At 23.0% G+C, this 27,453-nt stretch overlaps 8 protein-coding genes across 8 annotated transcripts; 6 read left to right on the top strand and 2 right to left on the bottom strand. All coding sequences in view use genetic code 6, as the record gives it.

Annotated features, from left to right (window-relative positions):
* Nucleotides 1-275: 275 nt before the first annotated feature.
* TTHERM_00402100 (Serine/Threonine kinase domain protein) lies at nucleotides 276-6,835 on the top strand (the record flags this gene model as incomplete). Its single annotated transcript, XM_001014083.3, has 4 exons — nucleotides 276-5,875; nucleotides 5,942-6,293; nucleotides 6,344-6,571; nucleotides 6,641-6,835. The coding sequence occupies exons 1-4, from the start codon at nucleotides 402-404 to the stop codon at nucleotides 6,833-6,835; spliced, it is 6,249 nt and encodes a 2,082-aa protein (XP_001014083.1). The 5' UTR covers nucleotides 276-401.
* Nucleotides 6,836-8,598: 1,763 nt separating this feature from the next.
* TTHERM_000402099 (hypothetical protein) lies at nucleotides 8,599-8,919 on the top strand (the record flags this gene model as incomplete). Its single annotated transcript, XM_012797231.1, has 1 exon — nucleotides 8,599-8,919. The coding sequence occupies one exon, from the start codon at nucleotides 8,599-8,601 to the stop codon at nucleotides 8,917-8,919; it is 321 nt and encodes a 106-aa protein (XP_012652685.1).
* A 194-nt stretch (nucleotides 8,920-9,113) lies between these two features.
* TTHERM_00402090 (transmembrane protein, putative) lies at nucleotides 9,114-10,331 on the top strand (the record flags this gene model as incomplete). The annotated part of the gene is made up of 1 exon (XM_001014082.2): nucleotides 9,114-10,331. The coding sequence occupies exon 1, from the start codon at nucleotides 9,177-9,179 to the stop codon at nucleotides 10,329-10,331; it is 1,155 nt and encodes a 384-aa protein (XP_001014082.1). The 5' UTR covers nucleotides 9,114-9,176.
* A 1,495-nt stretch (nucleotides 10,332-11,826) lies between these two features.
* On the top strand, nucleotides 11,827-12,843 carry TTHERM_00402080 (hypothetical protein; the record flags this gene model as incomplete). Its single annotated transcript, XM_001014081.2, has 1 exon — nucleotides 11,827-12,843. The coding sequence occupies one exon, from the start codon at nucleotides 11,827-11,829 to the stop codon at nucleotides 12,841-12,843; it is 1,017 nt and encodes a 338-aa protein (XP_001014081.2).
* Nucleotides 12,844-14,168: 1,325 nt separating this feature from the next.
* Nucleotides 14,169-15,213, top strand: TTHERM_00402070 (hypothetical protein; the record flags this gene model as incomplete). The annotated part of the gene is made up of 4 exons (XM_001014080.2): nucleotides 14,169-14,202; nucleotides 14,429-14,576; nucleotides 14,658-14,711; nucleotides 15,087-15,213. 4 exons carry the CDS (start codon nucleotides 14,169-14,171, stop codon nucleotides 15,211-15,213), a joined length of 363 nt encoding a protein of 120 aa, XP_001014080.2.
* Nucleotides 15,214-16,044: 831 nt separating this feature from the next.
* On the bottom strand, nucleotides 16,045-16,707 carry TTHERM_00402060 (hypothetical protein; the record flags this gene model as incomplete). Its single annotated transcript, XM_001014079.3, has 1 exon — nucleotides 16,045-16,707. The coding sequence occupies one exon, from the start codon at nucleotides 16,705-16,707 to the stop codon at nucleotides 16,045-16,047; it is 663 nt and encodes a 220-aa protein (XP_001014079.3).
* Nucleotides 16,708-16,917: 210 nt separating this feature from the next.
* TTHERM_00402050 (anaphase-promoting complex, cyclosome, subunit 3) lies at nucleotides 16,918-19,178 on the top strand (the record flags this gene model as incomplete). Its single annotated transcript, XM_001014078.4, has 2 exons — nucleotides 16,918-17,974; nucleotides 18,253-19,178. 2 exons carry the CDS (start codon nucleotides 16,918-16,920, stop codon nucleotides 19,176-19,178), a joined length of 1,983 nt encoding a protein of 660 aa, XP_001014078.4.
* A 1,076-nt stretch (nucleotides 19,179-20,254) lies between these two features.
* On the bottom strand, nucleotides 20,255-25,592 carry TTHERM_00402039 (Rab-GTPase-TBC domain protein; the record flags this gene model as incomplete). Its single annotated transcript, XM_001470711.2, has 5 exons — nucleotides 20,255-20,955; nucleotides 21,294-22,877; nucleotides 22,940-23,359; nucleotides 23,417-23,734; nucleotides 24,167-25,592. The coding sequence occupies 5 exons, from the start codon at nucleotides 25,590-25,592 to the stop codon at nucleotides 20,255-20,257; spliced, it is 4,449 nt and encodes a 1,482-aa protein (XP_001470761.2).
* Between the last annotated feature and the right edge of the window lie 1,861 nt (nucleotides 25,593-27,453).

The following is a 27,453-nucleotide window of genomic DNA, read 5'->3' as shown; positions in this document are numbered from 1 at the left end:
ATTCATTCATTCATTATATAAGTTTAGAAAAATTAGAGGCAGATTGATTTTACAAATTAGAAAAAAAGAAAAATCAAAGAAACAACTAACTAACTAACAAATAAATAAACAAACTAACAAAAAACAAATTGTCAAATAAACAAAGAAGAAGATTGTATGTATTCATTTATTCAATATATTTATCTATCTATCAATCAAATAAATAAATAAACAAATTTCATATTCTTAGCTTTTAGTTTAATTCTTTCTGATACAAAAAAAAGAAACAAAAAAAATAAATATTAAATAACTTTAATTTGTTTGTTATTTTTTTAATTTTTTCATTTTTTGATTGTCTTAATAATAATTAAAAATCAAAAGTAGACTAATTTTTTTTATAAGCTACACATAAATAAAATAATATGAGTCAGCAACAATCTTATCAATTAGCTACTTCTTCTAAGGAAGATCAATCAAACTAAAAGCTACAAGAGGCACCAAATAATTCTTCAAGCAATCAAGATAATAGCAATAAGTATCTTGAGAAGATAATTTAATAGTATAAGGAAACAACCAAAAGTTCATCTTAGACTCACACACCCTCTTCCTTTGGGAATAGCTAATATACTAATACGAACATTAGCAATATCTCTTCTTTGAAAACTGAAGAGGCAGCATTAAAAAATCAATTAGCAAGCATCGGCGATCAGGGAAATACAAACCAAGTAGATCAAAAGAATAATTTTTCAAACTTACCACCCATGATTCCTAAGGTTTCAAAGCCAGGTGAACCTTCCTCTCTTGGGTAGCTTGGATAAAATAGCTAAATTAGCATAGAAAATATAAATAATCTTAAAAACAGTGCAACAAAATTGAATTAAAATGTATAAAATTTAACAACAGTTGAACCTTATGAGCCTTATCGTAAAAATGCTCATCAGAGGTAATCAAGCATGATACACTTAAACGGATCCAGTTCATCAAGTTAACTTTAAAGTTTGGTTGCTAAGGGTTCAGATACGACAACTAATAACTAAGCAAATAGTAATAGCTAGCAGTAATAGGCAGGCATGAAGTTATCATAAACATTAGGAGAAAATAGTATCAAGCAATTAGTAGCAAATAAAATAGATGCAATTAAAAAGTAGTAAGACATTAATAGCGCAGCAAATAGTCAATTTAAGAAGGAGTTTATCAATTAGTTTGTAGCAACATAATCAGGACACTCTAACTCTACTGATATATTAAATAAACAAAGTAGGTTGTCTTTCTAAGGTGATTTGACTCCTGTAATTCCTTACGAATCTTATTATACAAAATAGCAGATGAGAAATAGCAAAAAATTAGAAAATACAAATGAAAGCCTTAAGCAATAAAATAAAGATATTGGAAGCAGCATCACCAATAATCTCCTTCAACAAAAGAGTGATTAAAAAGAAAAAAAGCTCCTAACTTAATCATAATTTGATTTATAGCTTTAGAAGTACAAACAATCGCTAATGAATAATTTAAATTTGGACACATCTAAAATCAATGAAAGCGAGAAGAAGTAAGAATTAAGCGGCTCTTCAGCTTTATTAGCAGATTCTGTCATTAACTTAACTGAATCAATTACAGGATAAAATTAATCTAAATAAATCAGCAGCATTTAAGTACCTGCCTCGAAAGTACAAGACAGTTTTAGCGATAGACTACTACATTTTTAATATACTAGCAAAAATCCAGCTGCCAATAACTCAGCTATAGAGTCACCAGATGGTTCAGCTAAGAATTCTTAATAAAATTAGTTAAAATCTCATGTTCCATCAGGAACTCTAACAGCAGGAGCAACTCCAACAAATAATCAAAATACCCATCATTCATTTAAGAATAGCATATTTTATAATCAAAGTCATCAAAATGAAAACAAAGCTAGTTAATTTCAGCAACCACAAAAGTAGAATCCAATCGATATTTATAAGTATGACTTCACGTCTAAGAATATGTAAGCAGCAAAAAACAAAATATTATCCGAAGTAAGCAGTGAGTTTAGTGAAACTAATTTATAGAAAATAAAAGAAAGACTAGTCTCTGAACCTTCTTATGAAACAGGAAAATAATAAACTGATGAAAATAAAAACAACACCAGTTATTAAGAAAAAAATATAGATTATAGTTATCTTGATTAAATGATACCAACAAATCTTAGGAAAAATAAATATGGTTAAGATAAACAACGCTCTAACACGATTGCCATCAACTTTCCTCTACCTTCAAAAAATGAAATTCTTTAATACGAGGCTAACCAAGAGACAATAAAGTTTTCCTTCAATGCTGAAAAAACCAGCAGTAATAATTAAAAAAATAATGAGGTTCCATTTAACTTTGCAGGAAAGATTTCTTTAGAAACAAATTAGTAAAAATAAAATTTGCTTGAAGAGAAAAGTTCAAGTAAAATTAGTAGCAACTAAATGGATTTAAACAAATGGTTCTATAACTAAAATTTTTCAAATCAATTTGTCCTTCCTACATATAATACAAATTAACAAGCAAGTAATTAAAATAATACTGGTAATACTACTACTGTACCTCAGTATACTCATTTTAATAGTTCTTCTCCTATGCATTCTAAAATAGCCTCAAACAATTTTTAAAATTATACAGGCACTCCTCAAAATATTTCAAGTTAAAACAGCACTCAGAATAATAACCAAAGTAATACAAGCTTCTCTAAAGATTCTGCTAAAACATTTTCAATTAATATATAAAATACAATAGATAATTTACCAAATAATTAAGCTCCATTATTAAAATAAGATTAACCTACAAAAGAATCAGGCTATTTTAAGGATTCATTTAAGAGTATTTTAAGCACACTAAACAATAAATAGGCAGCATCTGGTTCAAACACTACAACTGCTGCTATGGCTTCAAAAAATAATGCCAAACCAAGAGAGACTAGATAGTCATAAAATGAAGTATAGAATCGTAGCTTTAGAAGTAGCAGTAACAATGCAAACTCAACTTCATTAAGAGAATTCAATATCTAAGATTTTATCAAAAACGAAAAAATTAATGATATTAGCACAAAATTACCAACATAACCTACTGAAGATTTAAACAGAAAAGCCAATAAACAAGAAGAAAGATAGCTTAATTAGAGTATAAACAGCAATAGAGCGAATAGTATTATCAATTCAGTTGAGTTATTCAAAAGAGATTTGAATTTAACAACAAAACTTCCCAGCACATAGTATTTAGATGAAATTCTTGGAAGAAATAAGTCGATCAGCAATTAAGGATCTAGTGAAGCAGAGTACCAATAAAATTAAAACCTTTCAAAATTTTCAACAATTTCTCCTTTGTCCAAAAACTAAAGCGTGGAATTTCAAATTTTCACTAAACTTCCTGAAAAAAGAGAAGAAAAAAGTAACAGTATTTCTATTAATTCAAATATACCTATGAAATAAAGTAATTTAATTTCACCAAGAAAGTTGTCTTTTTAAGCTGAAAGCCTTAAAATTTACTATGATAAAACAGATTTTAAAACACAATCACAGAATTTTAAAAGCAAAAATGACATAAATTAAAATAATATTTACTAAATTAAGAATGAATTAGCTTTTTATTAATAAAGTACTGAATAATTTGATAAGCAAAATAATCAAAAACCACCTTTATATGATCCCAACAACATAAATAATAAATCTAAAGACAATATCTTAAATTTAGCTTAATAAAACTCAAAAAACTAAATAGAAAAAATTTAAAAATCTTAGTAAGAAAATAATTCTTAATTTGACAAAAATTAAGATATCAAAGAATCATTTGGCATTTTACCTTAAATAGCATCACTGCATTAATCTAATAAAAACTCAAATAATTAAAGTTTTAGCAATATGAGTGTTACTAGTGATCAAAATTAATAATAATCCATATCACAATTAAATCAATAAGCAAATACAAGTGTTAATGACTACAAGTCTCTTGGATTAATTAACTCATTTAATAGCTCTGTTTAAAATCTTTAAAGCAAAGCAGAAGAATGTAGCAATAATAAAGATAGCTCTTCATAATCATCAGATAGTAATATAAAAGCGGGTGATGCAGATAATTCTTCTAATTAATTATAAAGAAAATTAAATAAAGCTGCTACTAGCATAAATTATACATAAACAGCACTTAAAAGTGCCACATAAAATTAAAATATTTTGTAAAATACTCCTAACTATTTTACTAACCCATTCAGTATTGATTAAACTTCTACAACTTCAGCTTAAATATTTGTTTCCCCTAAATTTGAAGGTGCTGATAAAGATTCCACTCCAGTTGTAACTCCAGCTCCTTTTAGTAATAGTGTTAGCACAAATTCTAAAAATATTTAGCATAACAATGAAACTTCTAAATAAGTCAATCCTTTCGATATAATAGGACTTGAAGACATTCTGAAATAAAAAGATTTACTTGAACATAATTCAAAAATCTTATAAATGGCAATGACTGCTTTTAACATAAACGGAGAATAGATTTTAAGTGATGATGGAATAATTTCAGATGAAAAAATTGCAAAAATATTATAAAGTAATGAAAAAAGAAGCAAACAAAATGAGTAAATGGTTAAATAAAATGAAGAGCTTTATGAAAAAATTAAAAAAACCTTATATGGTTTAGAAAATGACTAATCTACTTCTCAATAAAAGACACTTCTTTTGCAAGAAAGGTAATCTAAAAAATAATACACCGAAACTAGTAATTTTTCAGTTTTGCCTTAAGAATCATAAGCTATTAAGTAAATTCAACAATCTGATTCAAATAAAACTTTTCAATAGTTGTTGGATGCATAAAAAAATGTATTACCAAGTTCGCACGCTAACCAAAAATTTGATATAAGTAATGTTAATATTCAATTACCTGCTCCTCCAGCTTAAACACTTTCTAAAGGTAGTCCAGATAAAGTCGGATAGCATTTCAAAAGTGAAAATACATCTTCAACCAACAAATATCATTAATCAAATAGTGGTAACGCTTCACCTGTAAATGTCAATATTAATGATTTACTCAAGCCTATAACTCCACAGCCGAAAGAAAGAATGCTATTCACTAAAGATGATGTTTTACAATAAAAAAGTAATAAAAAGAGCTCTGGTAAAAAGCCTAGCTCTTCACATCACTTCAAACCAAAAAAGAAAGAAGATTAAGAAAAAAGTGCCTTTAGCAATATTTCACCAAATAAATCATCTGAAAAGGGAGAACTTGGAATATCGCAGAACTCATAAAAAATAAATAGTATTTTTTAAAATAATGGCTACTCATCCTCTCAATCAAGTTCTTCTCAACTATAGCCTAATAAGTCAGGTAACTTAGATTTCACTTCAAATAGAGCTGAGGGTAGCTTCACTTCTAGCTCTTCTTCAAACACTGCTCACCGCGAATCTTATGGTTTCTCTTCAAGTCACTCTCCAGTTACAACAAAAAGACCCTTAATATTCCCTGAAAATAACACAATTGAAAGCAAATTTTCATAAGAGCAGCAATAAAAGTCTAATTTAATAGTCACATAAAAAGTTTAATACCTAAAAAATCAGAATAGCTTAAATAATAACAGTTTTTCTGAACACAAGTTTGCAAATTCTCTAAACACATAGGAATTTCATTCAAGTGATACACTAAATAATCTCAGTGCAGGAAACAATATTTCTAAAATTCTGCAAAACACAAATTCAGAAGGATAGAATGCTGTAGTGACAGTCTAAGTTTAAGTAAAATAAATGCCTTTGCCAACTAAATTTATGAAGAAATATAAATTACCTAACCCAAGAAACGATCACATTTTATTTAACAATTTCTTTAAGAAAGAAAATTTCAAAATTGGTAAACACTTGGGTACCGGTAAATTTAGTGAAGTTCACATGGCTTAGTAATTTAAATTATTTTTATTAATTTTAACATGAAAAAAAATTTTTTTTTTAATTATTTTTTGCAGGGATTTAAACACAGGATTGATTGTTGCTCTGAAAAAGATAAAAAAGGAAGTCCTTATCAAATATAAAAGTGAAGATTATCTTGAAAATGAAATTAAAATTTAAATATTCTCAAATCATCCAAACATCCTTAAGCTGTATGGATTTTATTATGATGAAGAATTTGTTTATTTAGTGCAAGAGTATGCTTCACACGGGGAGTTGTATCAAGAATTAAAGAGATAGCCCAATTAAAGATTCGATGAAATCAAAGGAGCTGCTTACATGAGATAAATTTGCGATGCTTTCACTTACCTACATCGCTATCATATTATCCATAGAGATATTAAACCAGAAAATATTCTCATGTCATTTGTAAATAAATTATTTTAATTTTTTTTTTTAATGCTTAATTCAAACAAAAGGGAGTCCTTAAAATTGCTGATTTCGGTTGCAGTGTTTATTGTCCAGATGATAGAAGAGAGACATTCTGTGGTACAATTGATTATATTAGTCCTGAAATCGTTAATGGAGAAGCTTATGGATAAAGTGTTGACATTTGGAGTTTAGGTATATTGACCTTTGAGCTCTTGACTGGAAAGTCTCCTTTCCAATACGAAACTAAGAATGAAATTTTAGTTAATATTCTCAATGTAATTAATTTAATTTTAAAATTTGAATTATTTAAAATAAGTAAAATATATTTTTTAAATAATCAACAGATGAATATAAACATTCCTAACTATTTATCAGAAGAAGCTAAAGACTTCATTAAAAGCTTGCTTGTAAGAGATCCCTCAAAGAGAATGACCATGGATCAAGTTGTTAACCATAAATGGATTGTTTAGAATCTATAAAAATACTCATAAGAATGGGATGCTGATCTTGCTTAAAAATGCAAAAACATGGTTATATGATATAGGGATATCAAATAAATAAATGCTTATTTTACTAATTAATTTAATTTTAATTAACTCTGATTAGATGCTAAAAACAAGATTTAATTAACTTAATAACTAAAAAAAAAACAAATAAATTAACTAACAAACAAACAAACTAAAATAGCCACATAAAAACAAAATGATATCTTATATTTAAAATTATTTTGCAACAATCTAATCAGTATAAATATATATAACTCAATTTAAATAACAATAAAATAATAATAAAAACTTCTTTTAAAAAGAAAATAAAATAAGTTTATTGATAATAGTTTAAATTAATAAAAAATAATAATTATGATATGAAATTTTTATAATTAATTTCCTTATCTTTGTGTTAATAATAATGTGTTTATAATCTTTTTTATATTTTATATTCAAAGTATGCAAATTTCTTCTCCTATTTTGCAAAATCAATCTTATTTTTTTATTATTTTTTCAGAATACCTTTGATAAAATTACCTATAAAAAAATCAAATTCAAAGTCTATTGTTTTTATAATTACTTAATTTCTTTGCATTTTGATAATAATTTATTTAAATATTTTATTATGAATATATTCTAATTCACCACTAAGTTTCATACTTGTCTTTTATAAATTAATTTTTAGGATTACTATAATAAGTTTTAAAAAATCATCAAAAGAATTTTCTAAATAAGGATCTCTTTTCATAACATTGTAAAAGTTAAGCTATAAGTAAAAACTTTAATTATTAGAATTAATCAAATTCAATATTGGAGAAGAAAATTCAATTTATCCTGTAATAAAAGCAGCAAAAGTCAAAAATTAAATATCAACTCAAGAAACAATTTATCAATTTCTTAGTTTCTTTGATTAAAAAGAATACTTCTAAGCGAATCTCATACATAAAATAAATATAATTAAAATAGAGGAGAATAATAAGTTTAAATATTTTCTAAAAATTTTAGGCTAATAAAAGAATTTTATTAGAAATTTTCAAATAAATATTTGTTGAAAAATTTAAGTTCAATTTGTTCAAATAGACAAAATAAATATTTTTAGGTTACAATTTTCTTAATTTCTCTTATAGTTTGCATTGAATTTAATTAATGGATAGGTAATAGCAAAAAAGAAACAAAATATACTTTTTTCGTTATGATTTAATTATTTTCTCCTATATTCAAGATATAATTTGTATGATTGCTGGGAAATTTATCAACAAATAAATGGTTTTGGTGTAGCTTAAAAATTTTGATAAAATATCTTAATTTATATTGTAAATGCATTGATAAAAAGAACTATAGTAAATAATTATCAACATCAAAAATAATTTTATAAAATTTGAAAGAAAAATTATGTAATAAAATCATAAAATTTGTTTTTAAAGATAGAAAAAATTATTAATTTGCTTCTTTTTCAAATGTTTATGAAGAAAAATTTTCTATGGTATTCATTAAATAGAAAAATAAAAAGTTAAGTAAATTGAAGATTAAATATCATTCACTTAACCATCTTAATTTCTCCTATAAAATATTTCAAAAATATTGTAAATAAAATTGAATGATTTTTAGTTTGAATAAAAATTTAAAAGTAGAATAAAAGCTTTTATCCATATTTTGTTGAGAAAATTAAAGTTCTAAATCCATTGACTTTCAAGAAAGTTATTTATAAATGATTGTAATAGATAAAATATATCATTCATTTTTAGTCGACTAGTTTCGAAGTATAACATATTAAATTGCAAGTTAATGCTATTTCCTTTTTATTTAGAGGGGATATGGGTAAGTTGAAGATGATTATTAATGTTTACCCAATTAATAAGTTAGAAACCATAAAAAATAAAAAAATAGAGGGAAGTCTTAATTATAAAATTGAGTAAATTAAAAAAAAAAAAAATATTTAAATCCAAATGAATACAAATCAATACAATTCTTTTCCAAAACTTCATTACAAATAATGTATTTTTATAATGAGCAAAAAGATACTTATTATTTAATATTTTCTAATATCACCTTATTACATACCTAAATTTTAAAAATAAAATTCTATCAAACAAACAACTAATTATGTATCTTTTTCAGTCATACAATATATATGAAGCTTAAAATCAAATTTATCTTTAAATAGAATTATTTTCTATCAGTTTTTGTTTATTTGTTAACTTGTTTGTTAGAATTCCAGAGAAAGAATTTTAAACAAAAGTTTGAAAAAAAAGTAATTAAATAAATTATAATCAAATTAATTGAATCGTATAATATTTATCAATTTTAAAATTGTAAAGAGCTTTACTAAAAATAATAATAAATAAATTAGAAAAAAAAAAATATCTGTGAAAAAAGTAAGAAATTTAAAAGAATGAAAAGTATTTTATTATACACTTTATTTGCCCTAATATACAGCCAAGTAAAAGCTCAAATTATTTTTTTTGAGTAAGACTCTTAGTGCAGATAATATGTCTCTTTTAATTTTGGAAGTTCAGACTAAATTATTAAATTTTAAATGGAACTGTATAGTACTATTTCATTTGTTTTCTCTACATCTTGTCCAGGTAATTAGTGTGTAAGTAATCAAAAATTAGACTGCTAGTCATCAAATGGGTGCAAGGTTTCTTCATAAACAGAAAATATAATTAATGCTGCTAATTAGACAATATTCTACGCAAACTAGGCTACTTCTTCTATTTTTTGCTAAGGTTGTAAAGAAATGTCAATCAAATAGTTAAATTTTGATTTTGTTTATAGTGCTGCAGCATACCAATATTATGATTATGCTATGTTAGGATTATTTCCTAGTAATTCATTTTCTAATTTCTATAATTAAGTTTAAAGTGATACTTACCGCTCAGAATAAAATCTGTGGTTTGCATTAGCAAGCTGCTATAATAAAAACAGAGATCTTAATACTGATTCATAGATGGGATTCTTATCATTTAATGAAACAATCACAAATAGACAAACATAAAGGATTTTTCCCTTACTTAAATCTGATACAACTTAGAAGTACTTTTAAGCAAGAGTTATTTTTTATGATTAAATCTTTGTTGGATCATATTAACTTTAAAATAATTATCAATTTATCGAAGTATATTAACAAATATTTGATAATATAGTAACTAGAGTATCCTAAAAATATAGAATTTAATATGCAACTGCCTAATAAGATATTATGGTTTTAACATGCAATCCTTGCTTGGATTTAGATGACATGGTTATTTTAAACACAGTCGATTAATATTAGTATAAGCCTATATAAATTAATAGAAAATACTTAACCACCTCATATAATTCTAGTCACTCTATTTTTAATATAATAGCTTCTAAAGAATAAGTTTTAAATATGGGAGTACCATTTTTTTACGATAATGTCGTACTCATAGCTGGGAGTGTTATCAATGTTTACGACCAAAAATACCCTGATGCAAATACAATTATTTCTTCATCTTCATAAATTATTTCTTATTAAATAATTTATTTAGGGCTTCTCCTTTTAGCATTAATGATATTTGGCTGATTCAGTTAGTATTTGACTAAAAATTAAAAAAGTTAATTATAAATATATAAAATAATATTAACTATTAATTACATAAATGCAAATTAATTAATAAACAAACAAGCAAATACATATTTTTTTTCAGTAAATTAATTTGTTGATTAAATAAAAACTTTAATTTTAACTTATTAATTTCTTTAAATTTATTTATTACAAATGAATATTTTTTAATTATTCTCATTTTTAATTTATCAAAACAGACAGAAAGAAGATTTTTTCTTTGAACTTTATATTTAAATTAATAAAGCTTTATTTAATTAATTAACAAATCTATTTAAAAATTTCAATTAATTTGATTAGTTTAAATTGTTTTGATATGATAATTAATTTTTTCTTTAATATTTGATTATATTATTCATTAGTATTAAGGAAATATAAACAAACAAATTAATAGAATTATTAAAAAGAAATATTTTATTTATTGATTATTCTAATTTTTATTTTATTAAATAAGTCAATAATGTTTTTACTTTACAAATAAAATTCTTTCTTTTACCTAATTTTAACAAATTAATTTTTTTAATTAACTAAACTAACTAACTAACTAACTAACAAGCAAACCTATATGAATATTTTCATTTTTTGGATTAGTTTTTAAAAATGTTTTTTAGTTTACTTCTTCGGATTATTAGCCTTATCTAATTTTTATTAGATTATTCAATAATATTATGTTAATATAGGTAGGTATAGTATAAATTATTCTCATTTTTAATTAATTAAAAAATAATAATTATTTATATAAATTAGAAACCATAAAAAATAAAAAAATAGGGGGAAGTCATAATTATAAAATTTGGAAAATTGAAAGAAAAAAATAATATTTAAAATCCAAATGAATACAATTCTTTTCCAAAACTTCATTACAAATAATGTATTTTTATAATTAGCAAGAAGATACTTATTATTTAATATGTTCTAATATCACCTTATTACATACTTAAGTTTTAAAAATAAAATTCTATCAATCAAGCAACTAATTATGTATCTTTTTCAGTCATACAATATATATGAAGGCTTAAAATCAAATTTATCTTTAAACAGAATTATTTTCTATCAGCTTTTGTTTATTTGTTAACTTGTTTGATGAATTGTTTGTTAGGATTACAGAGAAAGAATTTTAAACAAAATTTTGAAAAAAAAGTAATTTAAATATAATCAAATTAATTTAATCGTATAATTAAATGTAAACTTAATTAATTAATATATATCAATTTAAAAATTGTAAAGAGCCTTACTAAAAATAATAATAAATTAATTAGAAAAAAAAAATAAATATCTGTGAAAAAAGAAAAAAAGAAAGTAATTTAAAAGAATGATAAGTATTTTATTATACACTTTATTTGCCCTTATATACAGCCAAGTAAAAGCTCAAACTATTTTCTTTGAGTAAGACTCTTAATGCAAATAATATATCTCTTTTAATTTTGGAAATTCAGACTCAATTATTAAATTTTAAATGGAACTGTATATGGCTATTTCATATATTTTCTCTAGATCTTGTTCAGAAAATAAGTGCATAGGTAATCAAAGATTAAATTGCTACTCATCAAATGGGTGCACAGTTTCTACAATATAAACAGATAATATAATTAGTCCTATTACTAATTAAACAGTATTCTTCGCAAACTAGGCTACTTCTAGTATGTATTGCAAAGGTTGTAAAGAAATGTCAATCTATAAGTTAAATTTTGAATTAATTTATAATTCTGCGACATACGAATCTTATGATTATGCTATTTTAGGATTATTTCCTAGTAATTAATTTTCTAATTTCTATAATTAAGTTTAAAGTGAATCTTTACGCTCAGAATAACATCTGTGGTTTGCATTAGCAAGCTGCTAAAATAAAAACTAAAAACTTAATACTGATTCATAGATGGGATTCATATCATTTAATGAAACAATCACAGATACACGAACATAAAGGATTTTCCCCTTACTTAAATCTAATACAACTTAGTAGTACTTTTAAGCAAGAGTTATTTTTTATGATTAAATCTTTGTTGGATCATATTAACTTTAAAATAATTATAAATTTATCGAAGTATATTAACAAATATTTGATAATATAGTAACTAAAATATCCTAAAAATATACAATTTAATATGCAACTGACTAAAAAGATATTATGATTTTAGCATGCAGCCCTTGCTTTGATTTAGATGATATGGTTATTTTAAACACAAGCGATTAATATTAGTATAAGCCAATATAAATTGATAGAAATTACTTAACATCCTCTTTTAATTCTAGTCACTCTATTTTAACTATAATAGCTTCTAAAAAATAAGTTTTAAATATGGGAGTACCATTTTTTTACGATAATGTCGTACTCATAGATGGGAGTGTTATCAAAGTTTACGACCAAAAATACCCTGATACAAAAACAATAATTTCTTCATCTTCATAAATTATTTCTAATTAAATAATTTATTTAGGGCTTCTCCTTTTAGCATTAATGATATTTGGCTGATTCAGCTAGTATTAGAATAAAAATTAAAAAATTTAATTATAAATATACAAAATAATATTAATTATTAATTACATAAATGCAAATTAATAAATAAACAAACAAACAAACAAACAAACAAGCAAAAATATATTTTCAGTAAATTAATTTGTTGGTTAAACAAAAACTTTAATTTTAACTTATTAATTTCTTTAAATTTATTCATCACAAATTTATATTTTTTAATTATTCTCATTTTTAATTTATCAAAACAGACAGTAGATATTTTCTTTGAACTTTATGTTTAAATTATTTAAACTTTATTTAATTAATTAATAAATCTATTTAAAAATTTTAATTAATTTGATTAGCTTAAATTGTTTTCATATCATAATTAATTTTTTCTTTAATATTTTATTATGTTTTTCATTAATATTATGGAAATATAAAAAAACAAATTAATAAAATTAATAAAAAGAAATATTTTATTTATTGATTATTCTAATTTTTACTTTATTAAAAATAAGTTAATAATGTTTTTACTTTACAAATAAAATTCTTTGTTTTACCTAATTTTAATAAATTAATTTTTTTAATTAACTAAACTAACTAACTAACTAACAAGCAAACCTATATGAATATTTTCATTTTTTGGATTAGTTTTTAAAAATGTTTTTTAGTTTACTTCTTCTAATTACTAGCCTTATCTAATTTTTATTAGATTATTCAATAATATTATGTTAATATAGGTAGGTATAGTATAAATTATTCTAATTTTTAATTAACTAAAAAATAGTAAATATTTATATAAATTTACAATGAAAAATGCTTTGAACTATTTTAAATAATTAAACTTTAACAATTTTAGCTTTAAAATGTTTTTTAATTTACTTCAATTCATTAAATTTATTTAGAATATTTTTATTAAATTTATTCATAATATTATGGAAATGTAAAAATACTTTAAATTATTGTTGTTTTTCTCAAAACAACAAAAAATCCATTTCAAAAATTTAAGATTTAAGCTTTATATATTAGAATTGGATATTGAGAGAATAAATTTATTATTTATTTCAGCAAGATTCAATTGATTTGTTTATTGTGTTTTGATATAAAAATTTATTAGAAGATATCATTTAAGTTAAAGCAATATGGATTGGCTTATATGATGAATAATAAATACATACATACAAGCAATAAAAAAAAACATTGGATTAGCTTATGAAAACTCATTGCTTAAGGAAAGAAGGGAAATTAGAAGAAAAGATAAAAACTAATTAAATTAATTAATATTATAAGGAAAGAACAATTTCTGAATAATTTAAAAGGAAAAAATAAAGTAAAAATAAATGGGAGGACACGGAGCTTGGAACGAAAATCAATGTGAGATAGTTATTTTAAAATATTTTATAGAATAAATTACATGAAGGCGTAAACTTTATAAGCAAAGGCAAAAAAAATGATAAAAAATATTTACAAATTTACATAAATTATATATGAAATAATATAATAAAATAAAATTGCAGATTACATACATCACTTATGGAAAATATTTAAACTATATGCTTTCTATCACTTCCAAATTAAAAAGAAATTCATTTTAAAATAGAACATTATAAATACTCTAAGGAGGAAATTGAAGCCTATCAAGTACCTATGAGAATTAAGGCTGGTCCTTGCGTTGATACTTATATCCCTTTAAAAAAGTGTTTCTAAGAAAATCCTACAAGTTTTGCTGCTAAAATGCTTGATGGCAGGTAAATTAGCATTTTATTATACAATTTCTATATCATTTTATAAATTTTTATATTTATTTGCATTTTTTATTCCACTAACAGAAAGGGTAAATGCGCCAAAGAATTCAAATACTATAATACTTGCTTAAATCACTGGTAAGATTTTTGTTTATTTTAACAAATTAAAGCAAGGAAATAAGCAACCAAGCAAGCAAGCGAGCATACAAATAAATAAATAAACAAACAAACATATGGGCAGAAAGAAAGAAATAATCAAATAAAAAAAGAAAGAAAGGAATACTCAAATGCAAAAAGAAAGAAAAGAAGAGACAAATAAATAAACATTAAATGAAATTTGGATAATTCGTAAAGATATAAATGGTGTGAGCTATTATTTAAAGAAACTCTAATATTAGCAATGAAATTATTCATGATTAAGAACAGACATTTGGATTTATAATAGCTATTAAAAACAAAAAGATTATAAGTAAATAAGTAAAATAATATTTATCAATTAATTATAAAATATAGGTAAACTTATGAAAATAACTCTCATGTTACTAATGCTTATTGGGCTGATACCAGTAAAGCTAATGCTGATGGTATTTCTAATACTTATGGAGGTAGCTTCAGAAAGGGATTAGCTTGGCTTAATTGATTTAAAGTGCTGATTTGTATAAATGATAATAATAAATAAATAGAAGGAATTAATTACTATCTTAAGTTTTCAAATATCATTTATTATTAGCATGAAATCAAGCTGAATTAATTTGAAACGTATATATGTCATAAAGCTATATATATTTCAACATGTTATTCTTCCTATCACATTTCACAAAACTTCATCAATAATTTCTTTTTTATACTTTTTCTCTTTTACATAAAACTAAAAAATATAATAAAAATGTTTATCCAAATAAACAATTTTATTTAACATGATTTTACTAAAACTTATTTAATGATGGATGATGTAAATAAATGAAACTCATTTGCTAACTCAAAAAAAGAAGTTCTAATTTTAATTTAAAATAAATTTATTTGATTAGATTAATTTTTGAAAAACTCTTCGCTTATAATTTGATAAAAACTATTAAATTTTAATTAAATGAACTAATTTATTACTCTAAAAAATAGTTTTAATTTAATTGTTTAATTTTAATTTTAATAATTAGCTTTTAAACACACTAAAAAATAATTCATTTATAACTTTATTATGATAAATTGGGATAAAAATATTTAATTTTATTGAAATAATTTTAAACTAATCAGAAAAAATAAATATTTAATTAATACAACAATCAAAATAAAATAGTATTTTAATTTTTTTAATATATTATAATTTATTAGAAAAAATTTTTTTGTGTTAAGTTATTTATTTATTTATTGTTCTACTTTACATTTTATTGATTTTATATATAGTTAGTCACAAAATAGTTGTGTTAGTCAGTAAGAATTTGTTCGATTATTTTTATCTTTTATGAAAATCAGCTCAAAATTTCCAGATTTTTTTCCCGCTTTTTGAAGTAGTATTTTAGTTTTAATTGTTGTTGTTAGTATTATTATTTTTTTTAGCTGTATTTTATTTCGATTACTGCTGGAAGTGCATTTGAGATGTTCCATTTTGTGAAAAGTTTTCTTTGTTATTGGAATAGTTATTTTGGTGTGTCTGATATAGATTATTTAGAAGCTTTTTCTAGTTCTATTCGTACTCGTTTCTTTTTCTTTTAGAGTTTTTCAAAATACTTTTACTGTTGCTTGAGTTTATTGGGTTGTAGTTATTGCTTTTAGGAAAATTCTCCATAAAGCTGCTTGATTATACTTGACTATATATTAGCTTATTATTATTTGAAACAAAATTTGTATTATTTTATAATGGAAGGGTAGAGGCATTAGAAAGAGTTTAACTTAAATTTAAATCAACAACTGAGAGTTAGCAAAAGGCTTTATTCAGGTCACCATCAAATTTATACAAGAAATCAGCAACTGACATATTTTTTATTTTCTCTGGGATTGCTTGCAAGAAATCATTCTCAAGTTAATTTATCATTCCCTTTTATCTTTAATGTAGAAGCATAAAGTCATTTTTTATGATCTAAATATTATTCAAAATAGCATTTTCAATTAATCCATAATCTTAAGTTGTAGCAGCCATGTTTAATACTCCTTATAATGCTAATTATGAGTTTGAAGTTATGTTTAAAATTGATATTTTTTATTATGTTTTATTGATAATGTGCCACTTAATGCTTAATCTATTTATTAGGTATAAGATTCTATCTACTAATTATTTAATATTATTATTATCATTCTTAATTCAATAGTTTATTTGTTTGTTTGTATGTATGTATGAGTGTCTCTGTTTATGTATTACTTGCCTAAAAGATACTTTTCCAAATAAATCAAATTTCAAATCAAACTCAAATTTGGTAGGAAATTAAATTTTCAAGCTAAATAAACTGCCCTCCCCAATAACTTTAATATTTACATGTAAATCTATTTGATTGATTTTTAATTATTTCGTTCAATATATATAGCTAGCTAGCTAGATAGATTGCTTTAAAGTAATTCAATCAATTTCAACAAAAAGATAATTACTTTAATTAGCAAGGCTATTTTAAATATTAAAACAAACACTATTATATTAAAAATTAAATAAATTATAATTAAGCATTATTTCATTAAAAAATAAATAAAAGACATTAAAATGGATTCATCTAATGAAAACACAAGGAGCTCTTCTTGTAATGAGTAGGAAACTAATTCAGAACTTTAGTAAAGTGTTAATGAGAGTTGTACCAGCCTAGAAGAGTAGTAATTCAGCACTCCTTTTTTATCCAGCCAAGAAACTGTATAGGTAGACTAAGCATTCTAAGAATCCACTAAATAGAATGAAGGAACTTCTTCTTTCTTAAACGAGACCTAATGCTATCAAGATTGTAAGCCCAATTTAATTTCTAAAGGAGAGTCAAATCAACAGTAATACAAAGAGTAAACTCAAGAAATTAGTGAGATTTTAGAAAACCCTTTTGCTTAAAATACACCAACTGATTAATGGAGCATTGTAGAAGAAAAAGATGGTAATAAACAAGCAGATAGTTTTGATATTTTATAAGACAAATTGATTAAAGAGGAAACATATAACATCCCTAGTTGGAATTATGAGCCTTAAGATTTTAAAGCAGATATTGACTTTGAAAAATATGACAAAGAAAATCTAGATCACCTAAAGAAAGTCTACAAGCCTCCATAAATTGAAGACGTCGTCGAAAAAGTAGAATAAGATGAAAATGGGCTTAAAATCTAAACTTTATCTTAATTCAATATACCTAAATGCAATATACTGAAGCTTGATATGAGTTTTCTCTAAACTTGGCAATCAAAAGAAATAGTACCATGCTTTACTATGTTTTCAGAACCAAGTAAGATTCATTCCAGTTTTAAACTACTTCTACTTACTTACTTACTTATTATTATTTTTAATTAATTAGATTTAGTTTTAATTTTGTAATTTTTGAATTTTCTGAATCTTTTTTTTTCAGTTTTTAAAATTTAAAATGAATAAATTTAATTAATTTACAATAAATTAAAAAATTTTTAAACATTTTATTTGAAAATTGGCTAAAATTTGTTATATAGAAATAAAAAATATTCCAAAATTGTTTATTTCATGAAATATTTTATTTAAAAATTAATCTAGAAACTAACAACGGGGAAAGTCTAAATTGTGATGAAGAAGAAACTAATCCTTAGATTGATAAGAAATGGTGCAGAGATGTTTAAGTTGTCTTTGAAGAAAGAGATTAGAATGGTGAGCTTATTGATAAATATAGAGTTGTCAAAGAAAAAAGAACAGTTAAATTATAAGGAGATATATCAGCAAAGTGGTATATTTGTCTAGAGCAGATGAAGCCAAATGAAACTAAGTGGTTTAAAATGGAATAAAAACTTCTTTGGCAGATTGGACAAAAAAATTTAGCTTAATATGAGTGTATTTATCTAAAAATATAAATTGTTGGAGTAAAGGCTCTTGCTCTTTCTGAAATGAAAGATAAACTTGAAAAAAATAACTTACAACCCTAACAGTAAAATATAATCTATGAGGATTATAGTTAAATAGCTCAGAAATCAGAAGAGTTTAACAATGAAGGAAAAATTCTATTCTCTATTATGAATTATGAAAAAGCTGCAAAATGGTTTAACAAAGCATTTAGTATTTGGAGAGGAATGAGCAAAAAGCTTAGAAAAACTTTAAATTCTGAATAGGAATAGAATTATATTGATAAGAGTAACTAGTTTGGTGCTAATTATGCATAATGCCTTATTAACCTCAAAAAATATTAAGAGTGTGTGGATTTTTACTAAAAAAACAAGCTTTCTTCTAATAAGAACATTTATAAACTTGTAAAAAGTTTATATGAATTACATAACTATGAAAAAGCTATTTAAGTAATAGATAAACAGTTTCCTTAAAATGATGAAAACTCAGTTGATAAATTTATGAACGGTAATCAAGAAAGTTTACTTCCAGCTGAATTCTAAAAGCTTAAAAGTCAGTGTTAAGTAAAGCTAAAAATGTTAGAAAATCAATCAATAAATACATTTTATAGAAAATTGTTTTAATGACTTCTTTTTATTTGCCTATTTTTATAACATCGTTTTTAAATTTAAATATCTTATTTTTAGTACATTTCTTTTTTTACTTACTGATTTACTTACTTACTAATAATGAAAAAATAATAATATTTTTTCTTTAATTTATAATCTTTATAATAAACTTACAACACAACTTCTATTTTAATTATTATTTAGATCTTTTTTCATTTATTAAATTTTAAAAATAATAAAATTAATTCTTATTTCTAAATTTAATGTTTTAATTATTTTATTTGATTCCTAATTAAAGATTAATTCTTTAATATTCTTTATTTCATTTTATTTCATGAATACACAAAGACTATTCCAATAATTCTTTATAAATATATGCAATTTTTAAATTAGATACATATCTTAAAAAATTAGGCGATAACATATTTCTTTGTTTAAAATTTGCAATAAATCAAATTAACTATTTGTAGGATTAAAATGGTAGTTATTTGATACAAAGATTAATTAATTTAGAAAGATAAATTATTAAAATATAAAAATAAATTCTTTAGCTAAAAATAATAAATGATATTACACTGTTATATTAAAAAAAAGATTTATAAAATAAAATGGATGAAGTAATTAAAATAGGGATAATTATAAATATAAATTTCTTTGGGTAGATAAAAATTGAAATAAGATCAACTATTGTGTTCGATTCCTTAGTGTAGTGGTTATCACGTCAGTCTAACACACTGAAGGTCCCGAGTTCAAACCTCGGAGGAATCATTTTTTTTTGTATAAATAATAAAGATTAATTTTTCTAAATAAAAAAGTAAAAATAAAAATCGTCTTCAAAACACAATAAAAAAATGTTATTTAATATTTATTAGTTCAATAGATATTAAAATGCAATTATTTTAATAATATAATTATGTAATTACAATTAAATTTTAATTGAACTTGATCTAAAGATTTTAAATTATATATTAATTTTTTATTTTTGTTTATCACTCCAAAAGGAAGATATATTTTTGTTTGTTTTTTAATAATATGTTATCATTTAAATTAATTTTAGTATTTATTTTCTTAAGAGCAAAAGTAATTATTTTTTATCATAAGAGCTGTTGTAGGATGTAAGGAGCTAATTTAGCAACATTCTACTAATCTAAACGGTCATTGAAATCTTTTACTGGTATTTTTATGTCTTCAATAATGTCAAAATATAAATCAGAGCAGAATATGTCATCTGGTGGATTTTTAAGGAAATTTATAGCATCATCAAAAGTCGCCATTTTAAATTCTAAATGGAAATATTCTATAAATGCTATTCCAGCTTTATAGGCAAAAACTTCTCCTTCGAGTAAGAAGTTATCCCAAATCCTAAGTACAGTTTCTTAATCAAATACATTTGAAAATAAATTTAAGAACCAGTGCATAACAAACAATTCTGAACTTAAATCCAGAGCCTTAAAGTGTTGTAAAACAAGATGCATTCTCTTTTGAAGATATTCATTAAAAAACTAAACTCTCCATTTAATTTCGCTCATTTCACCTCTAAAAAAAGTCAAAAAGTGGTAGGAATGTAATAAATTTATGAAAGCTTTAAAAACAGCATATTCTTCATCTAATTGAGATATCAGTACTGCTGCAAGATTTGGCATAGCTTCATTAATATAGCCTACGTCTGGTCTGTAAAAGATAAATGCACTTAAAACATTCTCTAGCATTTTTAGCTAAGGTGCATTAAATTAGGAAAAGAATCTTTTCCCACTTCTATTACTTAAATCAGCTTTCATTTTTTCGATAGAAATCACTATTAATTAATTAAAAATATTATTATTGAAATAAATTGAGATTGACTAATTTGTTGGTTAACTAAAAAACCATCAACAAATAATAAAAATAATTTATTAATTAGATAAATTAAGGGAAGATCTTCTAAAATAAAATTAATCTGGTTTAAATAATTTTAATTAATTATCAGAGTTCTATTAAAAAATATAAATATTTTATAATGCTCATCAAACTACTAAGATATATAAACACTTTTGATATCAAATGTTTATTTTATTTTCTGTTGAAGTAAAAATTAATAAATTGGGATATAGAAAGATTTAAAAAATATATATTTTAAAGTAAAAAAAATATTACTTATCTGATTGTTTGCTATTCCTATGTTATTTTCTGATACTTATACTTATTTAAGCAATATTTTGTATAGATTTTCAGTTATTTCTAGACGATTTCCAATACTCAGAGGCCATATTGTTTTTCTTACCCATTTAGGCATTCCTATTTTCCAAAGTGAAATAAGAAGCAAAGATTTATTATTCTGGTGGGCTAGGTCAAGTTCTTCGTAGTCTTTTTTAGACCCAAAAGGAACTTAGCTATTATTTGAATTATTTTCTTCATTTAAAGATTTAATATTTCCATTTTGATTTCTTTTACTTAAACACGAGCAAATTGAAGAGAAAAAATTAGATTTCTAAAATTTTTTTTCATACTTTGAAATATTTTTAGGTTTAGAAGAAGTATAATCCCAATGATCTTCCCATTTAGAGAAGATATCGAGTCTCCATATTTCATTAATACGCTCTTAATTTATTTACTTTTATTCAGGAGTTATGCTAGCTTTATTTTTTCTTTGTTATCTTTTATCATTCAAATCGTTATATAGAAAAGCAATCCATTTAAATTTAGTATCCATGTCGTTGCTCTTTAAGTCCAGAGTTCGCTTTGAAGTTATTATAGAGAAGCAGAATTAATCAAATTCAGGAGGAACGTTGTTCTTTTTCATTACTTCAGTAGCGTTACTACCTAATGTAAGATCAGTAATATCCTTTATAAGAATATAGCGCTATTTAAATTTTTTCTCAACTGGCTGCTTTTGATTCGCATTTTTATCCATAAGATTATTCATTTATGGTTATTCACTTACTTCATTCCAAACTATCTTATCTCTAGCTTCGTTTATGAAAACTTTTCTCATATGAGGCTTACCGTATCGCCCATATTTAAGAAAATTATACCCATTCTGAAGCTCCTTTAAAATACGAATACGATTTTAACCATCAAACTATGTTTTCATAGAGTCTATGGGCACTCTTGAATAAATTTTTTCGATATAATCTACTTTTGTTTCGAATTTTTCTTTAACAATATTATCATAGAGTTGCTCTAAAAATTCCTTTGAAACTGCATTTCTTGTACATTGAAGATTATTAGAAACGAATGTAGCCTTTTACATCTTTCTATTCTTCTCTATTTTTTCACTGTGAGCATCGACGTTCAACATGATAGCAGAGTAGCAAAGAATATAAGGAGTATCTTCATCTTTAAAAACTGTTGGATTATCATTACTATATACTTTTGTAAACTTCTAAACAATTCTATCTATTTATTAAGACTCTCCTGGTAATCTAAAACGAGATAAAAATAGTCTCATGGCTTCATCAAACCTCAAGTTTCTAAAATCCATCAGTCCACAAAAAGCTTCTAAAATTTTCTAGTTCCTTTCTTTATTACTTCCAAAAAATTGACCTAATTACTCCTTATTTAAACCTTCAGTAGTTAAAAGCATGTAAGCGATATCTTCATCAGAATCATCACATAATTATTTTTCAATTAAAAACTAAATAGCTTCCTTAGGATTCTTATTAAATTTCTTTAAAAATTGATCCATAACGAGTCTGTACTTTTGATGCTCTTCAATGTTAAATAATTCTTTTCTAAGATCTTTATAATAATTATCAATATTTTATTTAAAGTTAAACCATTTAAAAAAAAATAATTATTACCCTCATTAAGCAAACCTTCTTTGGCTGATCTTTGTTGGTTATAGTCTGGATTTGGAGTCTCAGAATCTAAGTTCATTTTTCTATTATTCTAGGTGAGAGTTGGAACACCAGAACGATTTTTAAGCAAATCTTTAAAAAATTTTTGACAGAACTTTTATATTTTACGTTCTTTCTTTTTCTCAAGCTCAAGTTTGTTAAGAGCAGTTGTTTAGAGTTTACTTTAGCTTGAAGATTTTGTGTTTACTCTTTCAGACTAAATTTATTTTTAACCACCTTAAATATTATTATTTGTAATGCTGCTGGGAATAATAACTATTTCCTTTCCCATATGTTTTCCTAAATCTTAATTTCCAATATCTAAGTTGTTATTGTTTGAGTTACCCATTTCATCTTTTACTAATAAATTTTTCTTCTGATGATCTAAAATGAAGTTTAAAAATAATTTTTATTTTGAAATAATTAGATTTTAAGATTTACTTGTATCAGAAATTATTCTTTTTAACTAGCTTTCTTCTATTTCTTTGAGCTAGTGAGACGAGTCTAAAAACAGTTAATTTTACTTATGATTGCTGTAATGAATTTCAAAAGATTCTTTATTTAAAGCATTTCTTTAAATAACATGATCTTCATGTTCATTAAATGATAGTTTTCGTTTACCTTTTGAGTTGAAACTGTTTTCTTTCGAAGCATCTTCAAATTAAATTAAGCTTTCTTTATCTTTTGGTTAATTTATATTATAAATATGATTGGCATCGCTCTCTAGTTATTCAGCTTCTTTCTCTTTGTAAAAGCTGTCTATTTTTATATTATAAAATAGTTCATGATTAAAAGTTTAAATCAATTATTTTGCTTTCTAACAAACAAACTTCCAATTTTTATTATAAAAATAAAATAAATGTCTAATTTTGCTTTCATTTTTTGTAGATTTCTAAGAAAAAATTTCAAAAATTATTGCATCTGAAGGGTTATTTTCAAAGCTTTTTTAGTAAAATTTTAGTTATTTTAATTAAAATTTAGATTTATTTTTCTTTCTATTCTAATAAAAATATATCTAAAATAATAGCTCAAAATTTTGATAAAATTGAATTAAAAAATCTAATTTAAAAATAAATAATAAAATATTTAAAATTTTTAATTCAATTTTTGTTTAAAACAGTAGCCTTAGTAATGAATTAATGAGGCTTATGAAGTATTTTAAGCTAATTAAATAAAAATAATATTTGTTACTGTTTGTTTCTTTGATATTCATTTGGTTGGATAAGCGATTCTGTTTTTCTGGTGAAATACTTTGATTCCAATTAGTATTATAACTAGTAAATTGCTATTCATTTAATCTTTCACTTTATTCTGTTGAAAATTTCTCTTCTAAAACTGAAAGTCTATTATTTTAAGGAGTGTTTTGTGTATTTTAAGTTTCTCCATTAACTACTTTTCTATCAAATATGGTTTTTGCTCTATGACTTTTATTTTCAGTGTTAGAATATAAAGGATTGATGTTGCCTTAATTTGATTGCGATCTTTATTTGTTCACTTATTGATTGTTTGATGAAATTGGTATGGTCTATTTTAAATATTATTCGTGGTTGTTGAGATGTATAGAGTTTATTTTATATCCTTATGTGCTCTTTGTAGTGTTGTTTGAATGATCTTTTTAATTGAATCCATTAACTCCCTCAAGAATAGTACCTGAATTTAAATTAAGAGAAGGATTTTAATCATTCACATTTTATATCTAATTTTCTACTTTAGAGCTTGCTTAAATATTATATTCCTCAAAGTCTTCTTCATTATCCTTAATGTTATAATCTTTAATTTGTTTCTTATTTTCTTAATTCTAATTGATGCTTTCACCTTAATATTAGTTTCCATTAATGCTCCTATTTTAATTCATTGGAGAAGTTTTCTATGATTAATTGGTATTTGAATGCTAAAAGGGAGACTAATTTGGTTTTTTATTTATTCCATTCTAAGAAAATTAATCTACTGATTACTTGTTATCACTAAATCTTCTTTCTGCTTATTACTACTACTACTTTTAAGGTGCATTTCCATTTAAATTCTTCTATGAAAAATGATTATTAGCAGAATTATTTTTATATTCTTCTTCTTCATTATCATCATCGTCATCATGAGCATTATCTTCTTCACTTTCATCTCCATCTTCTTCGTCTGAATTATATTAAATAATAATTTGTGGATCACTTGAATCCGAATTTGATTTTTATATCGATTTTTTAGATTCTGAGCTATTTTAATTTCTAATTTTAGAGCTATTTGATTTTTATTTAACTAGCTTATTTTCATCTATTTAATCTGTCTCAATTTAAAAGTCCTTTATATCAATAGATTTATTTTTACTGATGTTTGCTCCTTTATATTCCTAATCACTTAAACCTTGCTCCTTTTTTGTGCTGCTTAAATCTAGTCTATATTGGTTAGATTATTAGATATTGCCATTTTAATATATCATATTGCTACCATCACGCATTGAAGTGGTAGAAAATTGCGAAGTTGAATATGCAGATGGTGCAGCATGGTCAGATTTAGCTTATTAAATTTAAGGATCTTGCACAAGCGCTTATGGCCCTGCTTAAAAAGAAGAAATATTTGCTAGCTTCTTCTTAACAGATCCATATTATTCAGGATTATTCATCCTACTTGCCCTTTTATAATTTATAGAAATGCTGCTATTACTTTAAGTGTTTATTTAAACTCAACTTTTATTTTTGTTAATTTTTTTAAAGATTTTAATAAATAAATCAGTCGCTCATTCTTCAATCAATTAATTACATAATTTTAAGAATATAAACTATTAATTGAATGCTATTTAGCAACAAAAGCAAAAAAGCAAGCAAGCAGCAAATTATTCCTTCTTTTAATCCTAACATTAATATTTTCGCTGGAATATAATATAGATAATAGGTAGGATACATAAAAACATTATTTTTACAGTTCTTTTAGTTTTTTTCAATGTTTGTTTGCCTCTTTGACACACTTTAAAAAAAATTACTAAATTATCGCTATAATATTTGTTAATACCTACGATTTTTGATTTGACTGATACTCTACTTACATTCCAAGTTTATATTATTAAGTTTTTTTTAAGCGAATTATCTCATTTTACAATACTTAATAATATAATTTTTGCCTGCTTTAAATTCTTTCAACCATATAAAAAATTTTACACAATTATAATAAAAACTCTCATTTCAGATATTCTCCAAGATTTTCTCTAAATTAAATTTTACTTATAGCTTGGTTATATAGAAGTTAAGCAAAAATAACCTTGTAATTTATAATAGTTATATTGAAAGCAAACTAGTAATCTCTGTCTTTTTTAAGATAAGCTAATCTTAAAAGTAACAAAATAATTAAGTATTTAATCATTATTTGAAAAAATAAATTGCAAAAGTATTTTTTAATAAATATCTATTTAACAAAACTGAGTTATAATTAATTTATTATCATAAATTTGAATTATATTTTTTTAAGAAGCTGATTTAATTTTATTATTGGTTAAAATAAATTAATCTTCCACATTTTTTATAAAATTTTTTTCTGGTTAAATTAAAAAAAATATTTCTTCTAGAATATTTAAATAAATAAATAGATTTAAATAGAGTTTTAATTTTTTTCAAAATTTTTCCTTTAAATATTAAATTTGCTTTCACTATTTTACTGTTTTTCATGTTTTTTAAAGTTTTTTAATGACAATGAGAATTACATGAAACAAATTCACAAATAATTATTTTAAATTATCTTTGAATTAATTATTATTTTAGTGTATGGAATAAATTTATAAATGAAGATAATTTTTCTTTTGCAAATGATAAAATAAATTAATAATTCCTCATATTAATTAAAAATTAATAAAATGTAAAACAAAATAATAACTAAAAATTTAATCTAAAGCTATAAAAGGAAATTTTTTAATTTATTTACACTGATAATGCCTTTTTTGGAAAAGAAATTTTATTTTTTAAATATATCAAAAAAAAAAATTAATAAGTTAAAAATAAATAAAGATTATTTTAATTTAAAATTTAATTAGAACTGGCATTTAAATTACCTATTTATTATATTTTTCTAAAATTAAATTTATTTTTAATATAATTAATAAAGATCTTTTAAACTCAATACATTTTCAGTTTATTTTTGAGTGATATAAATAAAATTGTTAGTTAAATATTTTTAATTAATTAAAATAAATAATAAATTTTAAAATTAATTGTACCACACACACATATATATATTTATTTATTTACCTTATTTTTGATAATTTAATTTAAAAAATTATTAAAATAATTGGTTTATAATTATTAAAAATAAATATGAATTATTTAAATTAATTTACTCTAAAATAAATTTTTATATAGCTCACCATTATTAAAATGACTTAATTATTTATACTTTTTATAATGTTTATAGATTTTTTTTATTTAGTTTTTAAATATTAAAAATACTTAAAATAATTATCCTAACTTGTTTGTTTTTTTACCTTTATTAATGTTTTT

Source organism: Tetrahymena thermophila (assembly GCF_000189635.1).
Source record: "Tetrahymena thermophila SB210 genomic scaffold scf_8254666, whole genome shotgun sequence".
NCBI lineage: Eukaryota > Ciliophora > Oligohymenophorea > Hymenostomatida > Tetrahymenidae > Tetrahymena > Tetrahymena thermophila.
Note: the sequence above shows the minus strand (reverse complement) of the source record. Positions and strands in the feature narration are given on the sequence as shown.